We start from the raw sequence: 18910 nt of genomic DNA, 5'->3' as shown, positions 1-18910 counted from the left end.
GACAAGTCGATGGAGAACAGGAGGAGAATGGAACTTCTGGAGGGGTAGACAGCACTGAGGGCCGAGGTAGGGAACCAACGATATCGGATCTGATCTCTCTTCTCCGTTCACATATGGGGCAGCAGGAGGCCAGAGAGGTTAAACAGAAGGAGGAAAGTGCAAAGCAAGAAGAACATTTTAAAGCACTTCAACACCAGTTTCAGTTGTTACAGGTAGAAGTACAAGCCCGCACTTCTCCAGTGCCTGAAGGTCAGGCAGCTGAATCACCTGATCCAGAATCTCTAGATGACGACATTGTTCCTCAAGCTGGTCCTAGTATATCAGCTACTGGTTTATCAGGTCAGTCCCATTTTCTGGAGCCTAAGTTGCAAAAACTTACCAACGAGGATGATATTGAACATTTTTTGATTACCTTCGAACGCATTGCACTGGCCTGTCGGTGGCGGAGACATGATTGGGTTTTTCACCTTGTACCGCTGCTTACGGGCAAAGCAAGAGGTGCATATGTACATATGGATGTTGATGATTCTTTGGATTATGATAAGGTTAAGGCAGCTATTCTTTATAAACATGATATCAATCCTGAGACCTATAGGCAGAGATTTCGATCTCTTGATGTAAACCCTGCAGAAAGCCCTAAAGAGTTGTATGCACGGCTGAAGGAGCTTTATGTAAAATGGGTCCACCCTGAAGATAAAACCGTTCAGGACACTGGGGAAATCATCATTCTTGAGCAATATTTACGAATGCTATCTCCTGAGTTGCAGGTGTGGATAAAAGAGCATAATCCACCCTCTGCTGCAGAGGCTGCAAAGCTGGCTGATGTTTTTGTGGCGGCACGGAAAAAGGGACAGCCTTGGAGCTTTATGACTTGGAAAACGAAGGACAGCCGGAAATCACTCCCGCAGAGACGAGCTGCCAATGTGAGTAGGGCTTCATATAGCCATTCACCCGATGGGTCTTTGAAGTCCCCGGCCAAAACCTTGGTATGCTATCTTTGTGGTATGGAAGGTCATACAAAGCCCATGTGCCCTGAAAACTCAGCTAAATTAACCCAAATGTGCTTTGTGCCCCGAAGCCATGATAACTGAGATAAAATTAGACAGAGGGTTAAAGATGACATCAGTTGAGATTAATGGTGATACATTAAAGGCACTAATTGATACAGGTAGTACACAGACTCTTGTACACAGACAGTTTGTCCCCTTAAATAGTATTAATATGACTGAAACGATTCCTGTTTGTTGTGTTCATGGAGATGAAAAGCCTTATCCAACAGCGGATCTATACATCAAGGTGCAAGGACAGGTTTATCTCCTGAATATTGGGGTTGCGGATAATTTGCCATTCCCTGTTATATTAGGCCGAGATCTACCTGTGCTGTTTGACCTTTTGGATTATAGCCACACATGCAATGTTGCAGTAACTAGGGCTCAAGCTAGGAAGCCAGCAGATGCCACTCAGACCCTTAGTGCTCTGCCATTTTATGAGGCAGAATTAGAGACGGCACCCGGGAAATTGCGCAAGTCCCGCAGGGAGAGGAGGCGAGAGAAGTTTCATCATACTATTGTGAAAGCATCTCCCGTCTGTGAACCTGAGATGCCTTTGGACTTTAAAGTCCCAGCTAATATCACTGAGATGCAACACAATGATCCAGTATTAGCACCCTTTTTTCAGAAAGCCAAAAAACAAGGACATGAGATGGAACCAGATATTAACAGCAGTGAGGAATTTTTTCTGAAAGATGGCATTCTTTATCGCCGGCAAAGATCACAGGTACAGCTGATGGTTCCTAGTGGAGTCAGGGAGGTGGTACTGAATTTGGGGCACTCTGTGCCGTGGGCAGGACATTTAGGGAAGCATAAAACCATGGCTCGCATTAGGAAGTATTTCCACTGGCCGGGCCTGCGTGCTGACGTGGCCCAATTTTGTAAAAGCTGCCCTCAGTGCCAAAAGACTTCCATCAAAACCCCCTCCAGGGCTCCACTTCAGCCTTTGCCAGTTATTAGCACCCCATTTGAACGGTTGGGGATGGATGTTGTCGGACCTGTTGAGAAAAGCAGGGCAGGGAACCGTTACATGCTGGTAATAACTGATTATGCCACAAAGTACCCTGAAGTTTTTCCTCTGAAATCTGTAAAGGCCAAGTCTGTGGCTTTTTGTCTGGTGCAATTTTTCTCAAGGGTGGGATTCCCTCGTGAGATCCTGACAGACCGTGGGACTAATTTTATGTCAACTTTATTAAAGCAGGTCCACCAGCTTCTTGGCATCAAAGGGCTAAGGACTACTCCATACCATCCTCAAACGGATGGCCTGACGGAGCGCTTTAACCAGACCCTGAAGCAGATGTTGCGCAAGTTTGTGAATGACACTGGTACTGACTGGGATCAGTGGCTGCCTTATCTGCTCTTTGCGTATAGAGAAGTACCCCAAGCTTCTACTGGCTTCTCACCTTTTGAACTGTTATATGGTCACGAAGTAAGGGGGCCCCTCTCTTTGCTGAAAGAAATGTGGGAGGGTGACCGAAGTGGGGCAGGGACTACTAATGTCATCTCATATGTTATACAGATGAGGGAGCGACTTGAGAAGATAACTGAGCTAGCCCAAGCTCATATGGGAGCTGCCCAGCAACATCAGAAGGTCTGGTATGATCGGTCAGCTCGGGAGAGGTCATTTGAACCTGGACAAAAGGTACTTGTACTCCTTCCGAGTGATGACCGTAAGCTGTTAGCTAAATGGCAGGGACCTTTTCAGATTCAGCAGAAACCACCTATCGGCTGGCAACTCCGGGTCACTCTCGCTCCAGTAGAGTTTTGCATGTAAATCTCCTGAAGGAGTGGGTGGAGAGGCCAAAGAGAGCAGAAGTTCTTTTGATAAGGGAGATTCATGAGGAGGAAGAGGTAGAGGAGCAGTATCTTCCTTCAGGGGTGCTCCAGCAGGTGGACCTTAATCACCTTTCAGAAGAAAAACAGCTTCAGGTGAAAGAGTTATGCAGCTCTGGGGTGTTTCAGGAGAATCCTGGGGGGACGGATGTTATTGAACATGACATTATATTAAAGGATGGAGCGTCTGTGAGACGTATGAGTTATAGGATTCCAGAGCGGCTGTTAACATCTTTGAGGAAGGAGGTGGATTTAATGTTGTCTCTAGGGATCATTGAACCATCTAAGAGCGAGTGGTGCAACCCAGTGGTTTTGGTCCCAAAGAAGGATAGTAGCCTGCGGTTTTGTATTGATTTCAAGTACTTGAATGCCATCTCAAAGTTCGATTCATACCCTACACCTAGGGTTGATGATCTGATTGAGCGACTTGGGAAAGCCCAGTACCTGACGACTCTAGATCTCTGCAAAGGCTATTGGCAGGTGCCACTTACTCAGCGCTCAAGGGAACTGACTGCCTTCCGGACACCATGGGGGCTATTCCAATTCACAGTCCTGCCTTTTGGTTTGCATGGAGCCCCTGCAACCTTTCAGAGGCTGATGGATCGGGTACTGTGTGGTTTGTCAGAGTTCGCGGCAGCATATCTGGACGATATTGTGATTTACAGCCAAACCTGGGAGGAGCACCTCAAACATCTAGAAAAGGTACTAGAGCGTCTCAGAGAAGCTGGGCTGACTGCTAATTCGGCAAAATGTGTTTTTGCCAAGGCTGAAACTGAATACCTGGGATTTGTCATAGGTAATGGGGTGATAAAACCACAAGTGAGCAAAATCAGCGCCATTGAATCCTGCAGTTTGCCACAGACAAGGAAACAACTTAGATCATTTCTTGGCATGGCAGGGTTCTACCACAGATTTATCCCTCATTTCTCTGCCAGGGCGTCTCCCCTCACTGATCTAACAGGTTCTAGGTGCCCTAACCAGATTCAGTGGACGGAGGAGGCTGAGGCAGCTTTCCAGGACATCAGGCAATCCCTCAGTAAGACTCCAGTCTTGTATACCCCAGATTTTGAGAAACCTTTTATTCTTCAAACTGATGCTTCTGACAGGGGTCTGGGGGCTGTTCTTCTACAGGGACCACCCAATGAGCGACACCCAGTGGCTTTCATTAGCCGTAAAATGTTCCCAAGAGAGACGAGATACTCGACGGTGGAAAAGGAGGCTTTAGCAATCAAGTGGGCACTTGATTCCCTCAAGTATTACCTCCTAGGCCGGGAATTTACACTGGAAACTGACCACAAGGCGCTCCAGTGGTTGGAGAAAATGAAGGATACGAATGGACGAATTACCAGATGGTACCTTGCGATGCAGCCATTCCGTTTTACCATTCAGCATATCGCAGGCAGGAACAACTGCACAGCGGACTATCTCTCTCGCTGTTCCAGCTCACTGCTGAAGGGGGGGAGTGTGTGATGGGTGCATGCAACCACACAACTGAGACACTTAGGTAATATTCATTTGGTCTTTTGTCTTATGTTTACGTTATGCTTTAAAGTTTCTGTGATCATAAGTTAACTAATTTGATATTTTGAGGTTACCTGTAATGCATGACAGCACTAAACTATAGCCCAAATGGTGGCATAGACTTTGCTTTGCATTGTTTGTTATTTTATATAGGTATGTTATATTGATTATATTTCTGCTCTTTCTGAGTTACCTGACCTCCGCTCCAGTCCTTCCTGGTTTGGCTGAAAGAGGAGGCTGAGGGTGGAGCTGGTTTAAATGCAGAAGCCAATAAAGTGGACTGGACCATCTATTGTGATCATGCAGGGGGAATGGGGTTCTTCTTGAATGATGGTTATCTGTTATCCCTTTAGTTTTCACCTTTGGTTTATATAATGGTTTATTCATTTGCTATATAACTGGAGCTGTTTCTCATTTGGGCAGGTCAGTTTGAGTTATGTTTTTGTTAAGTGATTTTTGAGTAGCGGTCTGTTAAGGTAACCTCTTTTATGGGCCCACTTGGTTCTTACAAACTTTATTTTTTGTTATTTTGAATTTTTGTAATCATTTTGTCCTTTTTGGGGTATAATAAAACCCATTTTTTTTAAGATTACATTTGTGCCTGTGTGTTCCTGGCGGCTTGGATCATGACAGTCTCAGTGAAATAACACTGACTCATGCAGGACTCTGATAAAAACTCAGCTTGTGGGCTAACAGACTAAAATCAAAGAATGCTTCTCTTTTTCTCTTTTGTTAAAAACGTTGAACATCCAGTGAGACACAGAGTAAAGTGACTTTCCAAGATTGTTTCTTCTTCTACAGATTCAGATAAATGATGTCATTTTGAGCCAGAAAGAACATTTCCATCATAAAGTAGAAGACTTTTATATTCTTTATTTATTTATCTGGTAAAAAGTCTCATTGACTTTAAAATGTCTTTTTCAAAAGAGATCTGGCCAAGACCAGAAGCTCCAGTTTTCTCTGCTTCTGTTTGCAGCAGAGCAAAAAGGACAGAGAGCAAGGGACGAGAGAAGACACGAGACAAAGACATGAACGGGACCAAATACTAACCAAGACAACCTAAACAACAAATACTGAATAAATTCAAGAGCGTAAGCCCTTGAATTCTGATTTAATAAAGTAAATCAGAATACTTTATTAATCCTGAAGGATTAATAAAGTATTCTGATTCTGATAACTAGGAAACATAAGATACACAGAGAACAGAATAATGATTAAACAAGACTCAAAAAACCACAAACACAAAACACTGGGTCAACGACCCAGGTACCCTAACAGCCGAGGGAAAAGATGACCTCCTATTCACATCAGTATGGTATATTTTACTCCCATATCACTACTCAAAGATCATATTTTATTGTTGTAGGTTGTGGAGGTGACACACACACAAGCTGTAGTTCAACAATGACTTCATTCCTCTATTGACCTATAAAGAGGTCTTGTTACATAAGATTAAAGCTGGAAACTGACACACATAAGCCCAAACACATTGTGTTATTGTGGACGTTGAAGTCACTGCATGTGTTTTTCATGAAGATTAAACTTTCCTGTGCTGTTGGTTCTTTGTTTAATTCTGTTGATTCTTACTTTTTTGTTCCTAAAGTTTAAACTAAACTCTTGTTGGATACCAGGTGTTCATTTAATAAAGCTGCAGGTTCAAACTTCTAACTGCATGAAAATGTAATGTGTAATGTCATGTGTTTCTAAGTACCATCATTGATTTTGGTCATCAAATCAGCCATTACTCATTTAATTTGATGTAAATTTCCCCTAATTTGCATATTCAGATTCAGTATTCAGTACCACATGTGAAAGTGACCCAGATCAGATTTGAAAATATTGGATTTGTGCCGTTCACACTGTCATAGCATGATCGGATATAGGGTCGCATAGGGTCAAAAAAATCGGATTTAATGCGCTTTCGCCTGCAGTGTGAATGTAGCCTTAGTTAGTTCTTAGAGTTTGGTTTCTGTGTTCCCCTCTATTTAGTGTCTGTACCGTGTCTCTGTGCATTTCCTGTTTTATTGTGAAGGTCCATGTCTTATGTTAGTGTGTTCTGTTCACATTTCCCCTGTCTCGTGTAGTCAATTAGGATCAGCTGTGTCTTTGCCATTCCATGTCTCCCCCTGTGTGTATTTATACTATGTGTCCTCGTGTGCTCCTCGCCGGTTCATCTGTGTTTTTTCCTGCATCATTCTGTGTCGTCTCCCTGCATCTCCATTTTAGGTTTCAGTTCTGTGTTGTGTTAGTTTTTTCCAGTTTAGGTTTCACCTCCTTCGCCCGTTCCTAGATGCCCCTGGTCTCATATCGCACTGGACTTCATCACTGGTCTCCCACCATCCTCAGGTAACAGTTATTCTGACCATCATCCATCGGTTCTCCAAAGCTGTGCATTTCATTGCTCTGCCTAAGCTCCCATCAGCTCTGAACACCAGCCAGATTCTTACACAGCATGTGTTCACGTTCTGGGTTTGGAGAGAGTTTTGCAAGGAACTAGGGGCTCAAGTCAGCTTACCATCCGCTTTCCATCTCAAACTAATGGGCAAATGGAACAGGCAAGCCACCTTGGCTTTCATACCTTGGCTCAGGCGATTAGAGGATCATCAGGGGGTCCTTTTGTCCCTCTGTGGGGGGATACTCCCACTAGGTTTAAATCTGGGACTCCCCACCATTTGATCTAAGAACTGAAGAAGCTTCTCGGATGAGAGGTGATGAGAGGTGAAAAGTCTTCAAGCAACTTAAACAAGTCCAGACGCTTTTCTTTGCAAGCTGATTTGACTACGATGACCTGGATGACTGAGAACCTTCACAGACATAATAAACACAAAGTTTTGGTTCTATAACATTTTTCTATCATTGCTTTATTATGGATTAGGTGCAAGAGTTGTTAAAATGTATAATTAAATAATAGATGGATTCAATAGCAAACTGTGCCTCGTTCTCAGATGGACAGCAAGTGGAATGTGATAGATGAGATGAGGAGATGGAAGGAAGAAGAGAGGCAAAGAGTGATTCACAGGCAGAGCTTAGTTTATTTCCCACAGTTTTGTTGCCTTATGGTTCCAAGCGCCGTGACCAATCTTTGCGTTTTATTATTATCTCATAACACTTGTTTAATCAGCTACCCTCTCTCCTGTGGACTGTTTAATCTCTACAGTCTCAGATCAACACAGCCCTGCCCTCCAGCACTATCAGCAGCAAGAGCAGAAGCAACCCCCCAAACAGCAACATTGTACCCCATCAGGTAAAAAATGGGCTACGTTTGCTTTGCATTGTGCCCACCTGATGACAGTGATGTAGTGTGATGTGATTCCATATTAGATTCTTGATGAATGTGGGTTGTTGTTCTTCAGCCTGCTTCTATGTGCCCTTTTTAACTGTGAGCACCCGCCCCTTTAAACATCTCTGCACTGCCCTGACTAAATGTATATATAAACTGTCTCTATGGTTTACAGTCTGAGTCTGACAAGCTGTCAGCTGTTCATTTCTGCTATTTGAATTGTTAAAAGAAACAAACTATTCATTTAGCAGATTAACAAAAAGAATAGAGAGGCATCCAGTTATTGACATTTATATTATTTAGTTAAAGGTTTGAACAGAAAAACAATTAAACACAGAGCCTCTTCCTGCTTTCTGGAATGAATCACAGCATGAAAGCCCTTCCTCTTCTTCCTGCTCTCTAGCTCAGCACCTCCTGTCTGTCCATATCGTTCTGTGTTCCCTCCCCTTTAGATCTACATTATGAAGATGGGTGTAACCAACGTGTGTTAGAGCTGGCAGGCCCCATTCACAGCAGCAACACTTGTTGTTCAGATCAGGTCAGACCAGTTTCTATATTAAGGAAGTGAAACTTACACAGTCACTGACACTGAGAGGAGAAATGGCGCAGAAAAGTGTTCAGCTGGACCGAGAAACCTTCTCTTGTTCGATCTGTTTGGATCTACTGAAGAATCCGGTGACTCTTCCCTGTGGACACAGCTACTGCATGAAGTGTATTGAAAGCTTCTGGGATGAAGAGGAAAAGAAGAAAATCTACAGCTGCCCTCAGTGCAGACAGACTTTCACAGCGAGGCCTGTCCTGGTGAAAAGCACCATGTTAGCAGTTTTAGTGGAGCAGCTGAAGAAGACTGGACTCCAAGCTGCTCCTGCTGATCACTGCTATGCTGGACCTGAAGATGTGGCCTGTGATGTCTGCACTGGAAGAAAAATGAAAGCCTTCAAGTCCTGTTTATTCTGTCTGGCATCTTACTGTGAGAAACACCTTCAGCCTCATTATGATTCACCTACATTCAAGAAACACAAGCTGGTGGAGCCCTCCAAGAAGCTCCAGGAGAACATCTGCTCTCGTCATGATGAGGTGATGAAGATGTTCTGCCGTACTGATCAGCAGAGTATCTGTTATCTCTGCCCTGTGGATGAACATAAAGGCCACGACACAGTCTCAGCTGCAGCAGAAAGGACTGAGAGGCAGAGAGAGCTGGAGGTGAGTCGACAAAACATCCAGCAGAGAATCCAGGACAGAGAGAAAGATGTGAAGCTGCTTCAACAGGAGGTGGAGGCCATCAATCAGTCTGCTGATCAAACAGTGGAGCACAGTGAGAAGATCTTCACTGAGCTGATCCATCTTATCCAGAAAAGAAGCTCTGATGTGAAGCAGCAGATCAGATCCCAGCAGGAAACTGAAGTGAGTCGAGTCAAAGAGCTTCAGGAGAAGCTGGAGCAGGAGATCACTGAGCTGAAGAGGAAAGATGCTGAGCTGAAGCAGCTCTCACACACAGAGGATCACATCCAGTTTCTACACAACTACCCCTCACTGTCAGCACTCAGTGAGTCTACAGACTCATCCAGCATCAATATCCGTCCTCTGAGCTACTTTGAGGATGTGACAGCAGCTGTGTCAGAGGTCAGAGATAAACTACAGGACATTCTGAGAGAGGAACGGACAAACATCTCACTGACAGTCACTGAAGTGGATGCTTTATTGCCTATTCGGGACAGACTCCGTGTGCGTGCATTTCCCCCCCCCCCCCCCCCCTTGCGTATTGCCTCCCCACACCCCATCATTCGTTCCCCGTGTATCGTTTTCCCGTGAAGAGCGTCAATCAGCTATGTTAGATCGAATTAGAAGGGCACGCCAGAACCGACTGACAATGTTAAAAACAATAGAAAAAAATTCTAATGACATTCAATGAAGTGGATGTTTTACTTACACCATCAGAGCTAAAGAGGCAAGAGAGACGCCTCCTGTGTGGAGCCCTCCCCATTGAGTGTTGTTAGTGTTGCTTCTAGTACACTTCTAGATTTGTCTGTTCATGGGTTGGTATTATTTTTGTTGTAGGTATTTTATATTTCCTTGATTATTTTATTAGTTAATTTTGCTAGTTTTTTGAAGGGAAACTTCCCGTGTCTCTTTAGTCGTGGAGGCTATCACTGCTGATAATAATTTTATGATTTTCATTTTAAACATATATATTTTTCCAAATGTAAATCTTAAATCTAAATGTAAATCAAAAATTTTATTTAACGTGTATATTAATGCTTTTGTATGTTATTGTTTCTCCTTCACTTCATGGGCTTTCCATTATCACAGTTTTTATTTTCTAAATCAAAAAGCAAATGGGGTGTTATCAGAACAAGGTTTCTGTGATCACACTTGATGAGGAGATTAGTCATTATGTTCATTGTTTAATGTGGGAACCAGCTGAAGGGTTTTCTAATAAATAAATTTTTGAACAAAGTCTTTTCCTCAGTCTTCATTCCAGGATCTTGACATCAGACTGGTGTTAGTTTGGATGTGTTTTCCTTTGGAATTTGGGGTTTATTCTTTGGCTTTTACATTATAAAGAAATTTAACTCTGTTATTGGGTCCATACCCAGTGTTATATTGAAATCAATGAAAGTCTCCAAAAAGCCGCAGGAGGTCCTCAAACCTGAACACATCATCGTATAAATGAAATGAGAAATTAATGCGCACACAGACATGTAAGAAAAGGCTTCGGATTTCAGGAATTCTTTTCAAACACTGCATCACAAAGTAAAACGGATTCTGTAAATATTACATAATAACCCATAAACATATGAAGCTTTCTAAATGTTCGCGACAGTTACACCTTTTACAAGACTGAGCAGTAAAAGTAAATTTCTGTTTGCACATAATGTTGACATAATGATTACAGTATGCACTGTGTTTTCTGAAATCAGCTTTGAATTTAATGTTAATGTATGCAGTGCAAAACAAAACCTTTTATTTTCACATTCTTGCAGAGGTCCGCCTGTGGTCGTAACTAATGATGGAGAGTCAGAGGTGGGAGTGTGTGTGTGTGTGTGTGTGTGTGTGTGTGTGTGTGTGTGTGGGGGGGGGGGGGGGGGGAGGAAGAGAGCGGCTTCTCCCTGTCTTCCTCTTTTACAAAGAAAATGAAGGAGTGGAGGTAGAGGAGGAGAATATGGGGAGACAAAGGATAAAGATTAAGAATAATTAGTCTCTGACTGCTCATCTCACTGTCATAGTTCAGTGTGTTTGGCCCAGAGTCTTAAGATTTTTGGTGGCTCGTGATTTTTTTTCTTTTGGATTTAAGAGTTCTCTTAAGTCCTTTGAGTATTATAGTGAGTTTTCTTTTCTATGATAATCAGATGATCTTAGTTTCCTTTCATGTCCTGTCTGTCTTATCCCGTCTCTGTTTTTGAAGTCTCCTGTATGAAGTAAGTCCTGTCTCTGTTTGTTTTTCTTTCTGTCCTTGCAGGTCAAGTGCCTGATTGTAGGTAGCTAAAAGCATCTTCAGGTCTGATAGCATAGGGATGTTCAGCTGCTACAGTTTTTGCCTTGCAGTTAGAGGTTTCTTATTCTGAAGGTGGCTCCTTTAACATACTTTAGGGCCCTTTCATAGACGAGTAAAAGTTTATTATAGTAAGATTTAACTATTGAAAGCAAGTGGAATAACTACCAACATCCAGTGTGCCCAAGTGAAGAAAAATAAGTTATGCAGGTCAGTTTGTGTTGCTCAGAAGCAGTTTGCAAAAAGTTGCTTATGTTATTTTTCCCAACTTTCCCCCCCATGTTCTTTTATGTGACGTTTCAGTGTGTCAGGGTCTTGTCTAAGTGTTAGTTATTGACTTCCCCTTTTATTTGATGGTCATTTGTCTCTTATGCTTTGTATTTAGTTTTACTTCCTGCGTCATTAATTCTGATGAGTCTCACCTGTGTGTTCAGTCGTTCCCTATTCCCCTGATTAGCTCTAATGTGTATAAATTAGTATGAAAAGCACAACATGTATTAGTATACATAATTTCAGTTATCCTTTGTTCTTTGTGACCTTGTCTGTTTTTCAGTTGGGATTTTGTTTGTTGCTTTTCTTCTGAATTTTTGTGGTGTTCTTGCTGGACTGTCACGGGTTGCTCTGAGGATCCACACGCAGGACTCCGGGGTTGTGATTTAACAGAGAAAGTTTTATTTACAATTTCTTTACCAAGTGTATTTACAGGCAGTGCGGAAATTGTGCTATTTACAAGACGTGAGGGGCGGGGTTCCAGGGAAAAAGGGAAATCACACACACGTCCACACCGACCTCTCTCCACACTCCACACGGGGACGGGTTAGGGGAAGAGACACAGAAACACACTTTAACGTCTGACATGTCAGCACAGGAAACTTAAGCTAGACTTGTACTAATGAGAGCCTTCACAACAATCCAGCGTCAAACAGCAGACCTTCTCCCTCTTAAATACCCGCTGGTCTGATGAGGCCCAGGTGTTCCCAATCCAGGAAGGCGTGGGCTGAGGGCGTGAACCCACCATGAGTTCCATGAGAGAGAGATACCCATTTGTGTGAATGTGAATGGTTATTTTGGAATCACCAATTAACCTAACCCCACTAATTGTATGTTTTGACTGTGGGAGGAATGCCGGAGTACCCAGAGAGGCTGAACTTCCACCTATAAAATTAAAAGTATTTTCTTTTGACTCACTCGTCTGAGAATCTGCATTTGGCTCCTGCACACACATAACAGTCAGAGCTTCTGGACAAAAATAATTTCACCCGAATCTGTTAAAAATAAAACAAATAAAATTAACCTGAGCAGGTTTAAAATAAAGCAAAGAAAGGAGAATCCCTTTATTAACTAAATACAGTTAGATTTAAATGACTCTGCTTTTATCTACATACCTAACTGTTGTTTCCTAGTGTTAAAATTACTGCACCTGGGTGTTGTCCTCTCTTAATGTAAGGCACGTCACATCTCCTGTAAAAATTAAATAAATGAGATACAATTGACATTTGCACATCTGTCAAGCAATGCTGTAAAAAAGGCTCTCAGCTGCTACTGTCAGGGTTGCTAAGCAACAGGAGCAGCGCGTCGTAGGCTAGACGATCTCAATTAAAGCAGCCTCGGAGAAGGATCCAGCCCCTGAATTGGGACACAGCTTTAGTACTCAAGGGCTCTGATGGATGTTATCTTCAGGTGTGATACATATATGTCTGCAGTTAGCTGGAAGATTTTGGTTTGACAAATATTTCAGTTACTGAAGCAACAATGTCTTCAGTTCAGCATTTGAGAGACTTTATCAGGGAGAGACTAACTGCTACAGCTGAAGACATCTCCTCTGAGGCTGAAAAAACGATGGTCCAGTATGAGGAGGAGATCAGCCGTCAGCGCAGACTGCTGGATATCAGCCGGAAACCCGAGACAAAGTTACACATGACAGGTATGTATAACTGCGATGATCATGTAGGACCCTGATCAGAGCTCAGTTTTAGGCTAATGGAGTTATATATACACACACACACACACACACACACACACACACACACACACACACGCGTAAACTTTTAGCATTAAACACTGAGTAAGGCGCAGAGAAAGTCACTTTTGAGGTTAAAATGTGAGACAAAACTTGTGCCACAGCTGGCTGACAGCTTGATCTCTCTGTCCCTTACCCTGTGTGCCCTGAAGCAGGAGTCATCTGCTCCTCACCACCCATCTTCATCCTTTGAGATGTGTTTAGTGATTAAAATCACCGCCTAATCAGGGCCAAACTCCCTGCAAGACGACCCTGTGTCTCCCATCACTCTCGTCTCTTTTAAACAAACAAATCGATTCGACTTAAATGTAAGTTTTATTTTCAAAATTTACCCTGTTAAATAAGTGAAACTGCAATAGGTTTATGTGACCAAAAATAATCATGATTATGAATTTTGCTGTAAGCTTTTGCAGCAGCTTTAGCTCAGACTAAAATGATTCAGCTGTGTGGAGGAAATCTGGGGGAAAAAGCCCACTTCCAATGTCTTTGAGTCTTTCATTAAAGCTGCAGAAGGACCAGCATGAACAGACACACAAAGCATTTTGTGCAGGCTGGATAACGAAGAACTGCACTCTGAGAGACAGTTATTGAGTGAGCCTGCCTGATAAAGAAAGACCGACCTTGAGACTGAATGAAAAGAGCTACAATGAGCAAACTGGTTCAGACTGGCTGCATACTTACTTCCTGTACACATAAACTGTGGAAAATTACAAAGTAATAAATAATAATAATAAATAATATAAATATAAATAATATTTTGGAAGCTTCTATGGAGATGACCATATATCGCACCTCTTTCCTTAATATTAGTCATTTAGTTTGAGTCATAGTCATAAGTCTCATTACACGACATGACATCACACAGCTCCACACCTCAATCAGATTCATTATATGTTGATAAACCTCTTGAGCTGTAGCATCTCTTTGTTGAAGGGGTCAAAACAAAAATTCATGCACCAAATGATAAGAAAACAATACATACTATGCACAACTAACACAGAACGAATAAGACAAGCAAACAGAAAACAAAAGGTCACAAGACAAATAAATAAAATGATAGCTTTTTACAAAGCAGCGATAAAACAAATAAGAAGTGTGCCTTTTGGCATAGGCACACTTAATGAACACTGATGAACTTAATGAAAATATATGTAGTCTGGTTTGAGAAACAAAACATGTTTGAATAAGTAAAAAGCTAACATGGAGCAGAAATTTGAAATATTCAAAGGTAGTATTTCACACAGAAAGAGCCAAAAAAATAAAATCTTTGATCCAAAGACCAACTTCCTCAGATACAAAATGGACATTAATGATGAAACTATAGAGAGAAATTACACAGTTTGTCCAAACATACACAAAAAGGGCTTGCAAACAAAAAACATTCATTACAACTAAAAATACAACAAATGTAGCTCATTTCCCAACACGGGACCTGCAGGCTTTTAGATAGTACATAGATCAGGTTGGTAGAGATCATTATAACACACTATAAAATAATTTAAAATACCCCAAATGTCAGACTAGTTAGTCAAGTGTGGCTAATGTTATAAGTGCTAACAAGCAAGCCTACTTTTTTCACAGGTCCACACATCTTAATGTGGTTAAACATTACTCCTGTTTAGTTATATGCAGGACTGTACTGGGGCATAAACCCAGGCTATGAGCCTGACATATTTGCTTTTTAGGGCTGTCATTATATCTGATTTTCTTAAGTTTACATGTTACACGGTGTATTTGCTAGTTAAATGCATCACTGCTTTATTTTGCAGGATGAGAATGTTTATTCAGAGACAGAGAAAGATGTAAGAACAAGACAGGTTGAATTCTGTTTCTGTGAAATGAACACTGACTTTGTGTTATTCAAATGTTTGGTAACTCATCTACAATGTGGGATACAGCAAACAAGCAATTCAATTTATGTTGTTTTCCCATTGCTTGTTATGTTTTCTACATAACAGATGAGTACTATTCTTCCATCCATCCACTTATCCGAAGTTGGGTCAGTAAGCTAAGCACACTTTTCCAGACATTCCTCTCCAACTGAGGGATCCTGTGGAACTGGATCATCTAGCCTGGCATTCCCGGGCTAGATGAGTAATTTTTATGTCTCCAGCAGGTTTCTGGGCATGACCAGAACACCTGCAAAGGGAGGTGCCCACGAGGCATCCTCGAACCATCTGAAATCGCTCCTTTCAACGTGCAGGTTTACACTTTGTATACGAACCCATATATAATATAATTTTAGAAATCACATTGAACGATCCACTAAAAAGTAATAACTGACTAAAGAAAATAACAGAATGCACCTCAGCAGGTCAATGTTATGATGGTGAGTTCATGGATGACATGAAGGCAGCTTCTTTATGGCAGCGGACGAAGACAAAGAAAACAAAGGGGGAACTCAGTCAGCTTTAGTTTTCCAAGTATTCTACTTTATCAACTTGCTGAGCATTTTCTTTTTCAAGTTGTTGAAGCCAGGACTGAAGATCCAGAACATTAAGATCACATGCAGTTGACTTCTAAACTGGAAACAAAAACTGACTTATGCAAACTGGAAATAATAGGATTGACTTTTGAAGCAAACAGGTCAGGTTTAATATTTTGAATGACATACCATACTGTTTTTAGTGTTTTCCTGTCATAACATTAGGAAGCTTTTTTCTTGTGTCCTTTTGTTCCTTCAGCAATCCCACAACAACATGAATGTAAGGAAGAGGAGGGTCTCCTCCAGCAGGTCTGCATCCCGGAGAGGAACTCCAGTCTTGATCAGAAAGACCCAGGGCATCCAGAGATTAAAGAGGAACCAGAGGAACTCTACACCAGTCAAGAGGGAGAGCACCTTATACTGAAAGAGGAGACTGATACCTTTATGGTGACTTCTACTTATGAGGAAAGTGAACCAAACAGTGACCAGCTCCTTTCTCACAACTGTCCTGAACCAGAGAGCAGAGACGAGGAAGAAAGCAAGTATGTGGACTCAGGATCGACTAGATGTGCAGATCTGTTGAGACATCAAATAGACAGAAGTCATATTAGCAGAGTAAATGACTCTCAGGCTTTAGACAGCCAGTGTAAAACTGATACAAGTAGAAAGTCTGTAAAATGTGACACTTGTGGAAAAACCTTTCAGTGTAAATCCAACCTGACTAAACATCTGAGAACACACACAGGTGAAAAGCCACATTCATGTAGCATCTGTGGGAAAGGATTTAGTCAGATGGCAAACTTGAAAACACACATGAGAATTCACACGGGCGAGAAGCCACATTCTTGCAACACCTGTGGGAAGAGATTCAGTCACATGATAACTTTGAAAACTCACGTGCAAAATCACACAGGTGACAAGCCGCATTCTTGTAGCACCTGCGGGAAAAGATTCAGTCGTATGATACACTTGAAAACTCACATCAGAATTCATACAGGTGAGAGGCCGCATTCGTGTAGCACCTGTGGTAAAAGATTCAGTCAGAAATCAACACTGGAAACTCATGTAAGAATCCACACAGGTGAGAAGCCACATTCTTGTGCGATCTGTGGGAAAAGATTTAGTCAGATGGCAAACCTGAAACGACACATGGGAATTCATACTGGTTAAAGATTACAAATGAGTGAGAGCTGTCAGACATGGCAGTGTGCCGATGATAGAGCCCACACTGGTGACAAACCAAATCACTGCAACAACTAAGGGAAAATGTGACCTCATATTCAGGTTGAGACGTGCACAGAACTCTCAGAATTGTTTATTTGGCTTATTATTATGACGCATTGGAACCTTTTTTTATTGTACTTTTTAAAAAAAATAAATTGTGACGTGGTGACCAGAGAACAAAACAGTTTTTCCCCTGCATCTTTGGGTTGGCGAACGTTTCCTGGCTGATGTCTGTGCTTACATGCCGAATACTATCCGAGAACTATTCAGCATGTACCTGGGCTACTTAGGGTCCCCAACACTCAACATAAGAAGTGAAGTAAAACCTGCAGGGGTGTGATTGAAGGGAATAGCCTGTCCAGTCTAAATCCAAGCAGTGCTTTGTCGGGCTTCTGTGATAGTCCTACTTTATTCATAATCAACACCATCTTCAAACAAGTGTGTCTATGAGTGCACATCGCACCTGAGCCATAGATTGCTGATCAATTTTGTAATCATATAGTCAGGTCTGCAGCTGTATGTTCTGAACTGTCAGGTTATGAGTTGTCAGTTGATCATTAGCTAGTGGTGAGTTGGAGGAAGTGGTGGGGAAGGATGCCAGAACGACCTTGCATACCCATACTGTAGATGTGCTGAAAGCATCTGGTAGAGGTTCCAGTTCACAAGATCTTCAACTCTGAGAGCTTTAACTGCATTCTGATGAGCTAGGGACATTGACTCTGAATGGACCGTTTCACGTGTTTTTCTGTCTCGGAGTAGAGCTCCTACTCCCCAAATATCAAAAGGAGATGTTTAAGGTGGTTTTTGCATATAACCAGAAAGTGTCCAGTGTGAAGTGTTCTGGGCACTGCAGGATGTGGCCCCAGGAGAAACAATGGAGAGATTATATCTTTCAGCTGGTTTGGGAACTCATTGGTGTCCCTTAGGAAAAACTAGAGGAGGTGGCTGGAAAAATTAAACTCTGGGTGTCTCTGCTTATACCTGCTGCTATACTTGCTGCTGTGACCTAGAAATGGATTACCTGTCCAACTGTCAAAAATTACAACTCTGGCTCCTTGAAAGTAAAATGTAAAGAAAAGAGGGGTGCTCAATACATTTGCACAGTACTGGTAACTGGTTTTGTTTTACCTCTATTTTAATTTTCTACTGTATTTTTTATTTTTTTAATATATAGTTTATCAATTTTGTTGTACAGTACTTTGTGATTACATGTCTGTGAAAAGTGCTATGTAAATAAATTTACTGACTGTGGTTAATCAGCTAAGTTAATGAAGGAATTTTTCTTCCTTTGCTTCATTTTTTAATCTGCTCGATTTCTTTTTATTTGTTTTAGTTTTACAGATTTGGGTGAAATTCGTTTTAGAGTTTTGACATTATATTATTATTAAAATCTGAGAGTGTTTTGACAGAAATACTGATGGAAACTGCAGGAAACATTTCAGCATCATTAAACCAGTATGTCAGCTCTTGGGAGCAAAATTACAACAACAACATAGTAAGAAAAAGAAAATGATTTAAATCATTTTTTTCTTTCAACTGCTCCCTTTAGGGGTCGCCAGAGTGACTCATCTTCCAGTATCTCACACAGTTTCTAGCATCCTCTTTAGTTATGCCAGCCCTCTTCGTCTTTTTCTTCACTACATCCACAATGTATAACATCAGTAGTGTTTGTGGTAATCATTACAACACTTCATCATCTTCCCACAAAATTTGTATTCAGTTGACTTTAGTTTTCAAACGCCACAGACATGAGATGTTGGTTTTCTACGGTCTTAAACTGAGCTATCTTTTAAAATCTGAATTGTACAAAGCTTCTGAATATTTTAGGATTTTGATAAGTATAAGTTACTGAGTTGTATAAAACTGCCCCCACACATCCAGACTCACTAAAACGTTTGGCCTTTGAACAAAAAATCTGTATTTTTTTTATACTTTTCATCCTTTTTGATTGATTTCACTTTGCTTGTGTTTTACTTTCTATAAATGAAATCTGTCTTCATTAGGGATGGGAGTCACAAACTGGTTCCCAACAGTTAAATTCCTTGGATTTGTTAATCTCCTTGCC

General features: G+C 41.6%; 1 protein-coding gene across 1 annotated transcript in view; it reads left to right on the top strand.

Annotated features, from left to right (window-relative positions):
• LOC308383598 (tripartite motif-containing protein 29-like) overlaps positions 1-9495 on the top strand; it is a gene marked incomplete at its 3' end in the record, with an annotated part of 32458 nt that extends 22963 nt beyond the window's left edge. Inside the window, exon 2 of the mRNA XM_080861641.1 lies at positions 7561-9495. Within this exon, the coding sequence (XP_080717767.1) occupies positions 8284-9495 (1212 nt within the window). The 5' untranslated portion in view covers positions 7561-8283. The remainder of the gene's footprint in view (positions 1-7560) is intronic.
• Between the last annotated feature and the right edge of the window lie 9415 nt (positions 9496-18910).

Source organism: Rhamphochromis sp. 'chilingali' (assembly GCF_963969265.1).
Source record: "Rhamphochromis sp. 'chilingali' genome assembly, chromosome: 16".
NCBI lineage: Eukaryota > Metazoa > Chordata > Actinopteri > Cichliformes > Cichlidae > Rhamphochromis > Rhamphochromis sp. 'chilingali'.
The sequence above is the reverse complement of the archived record's forward strand: the minus strand, read 5'-3'. Positions and strand labels throughout refer to the sequence as shown.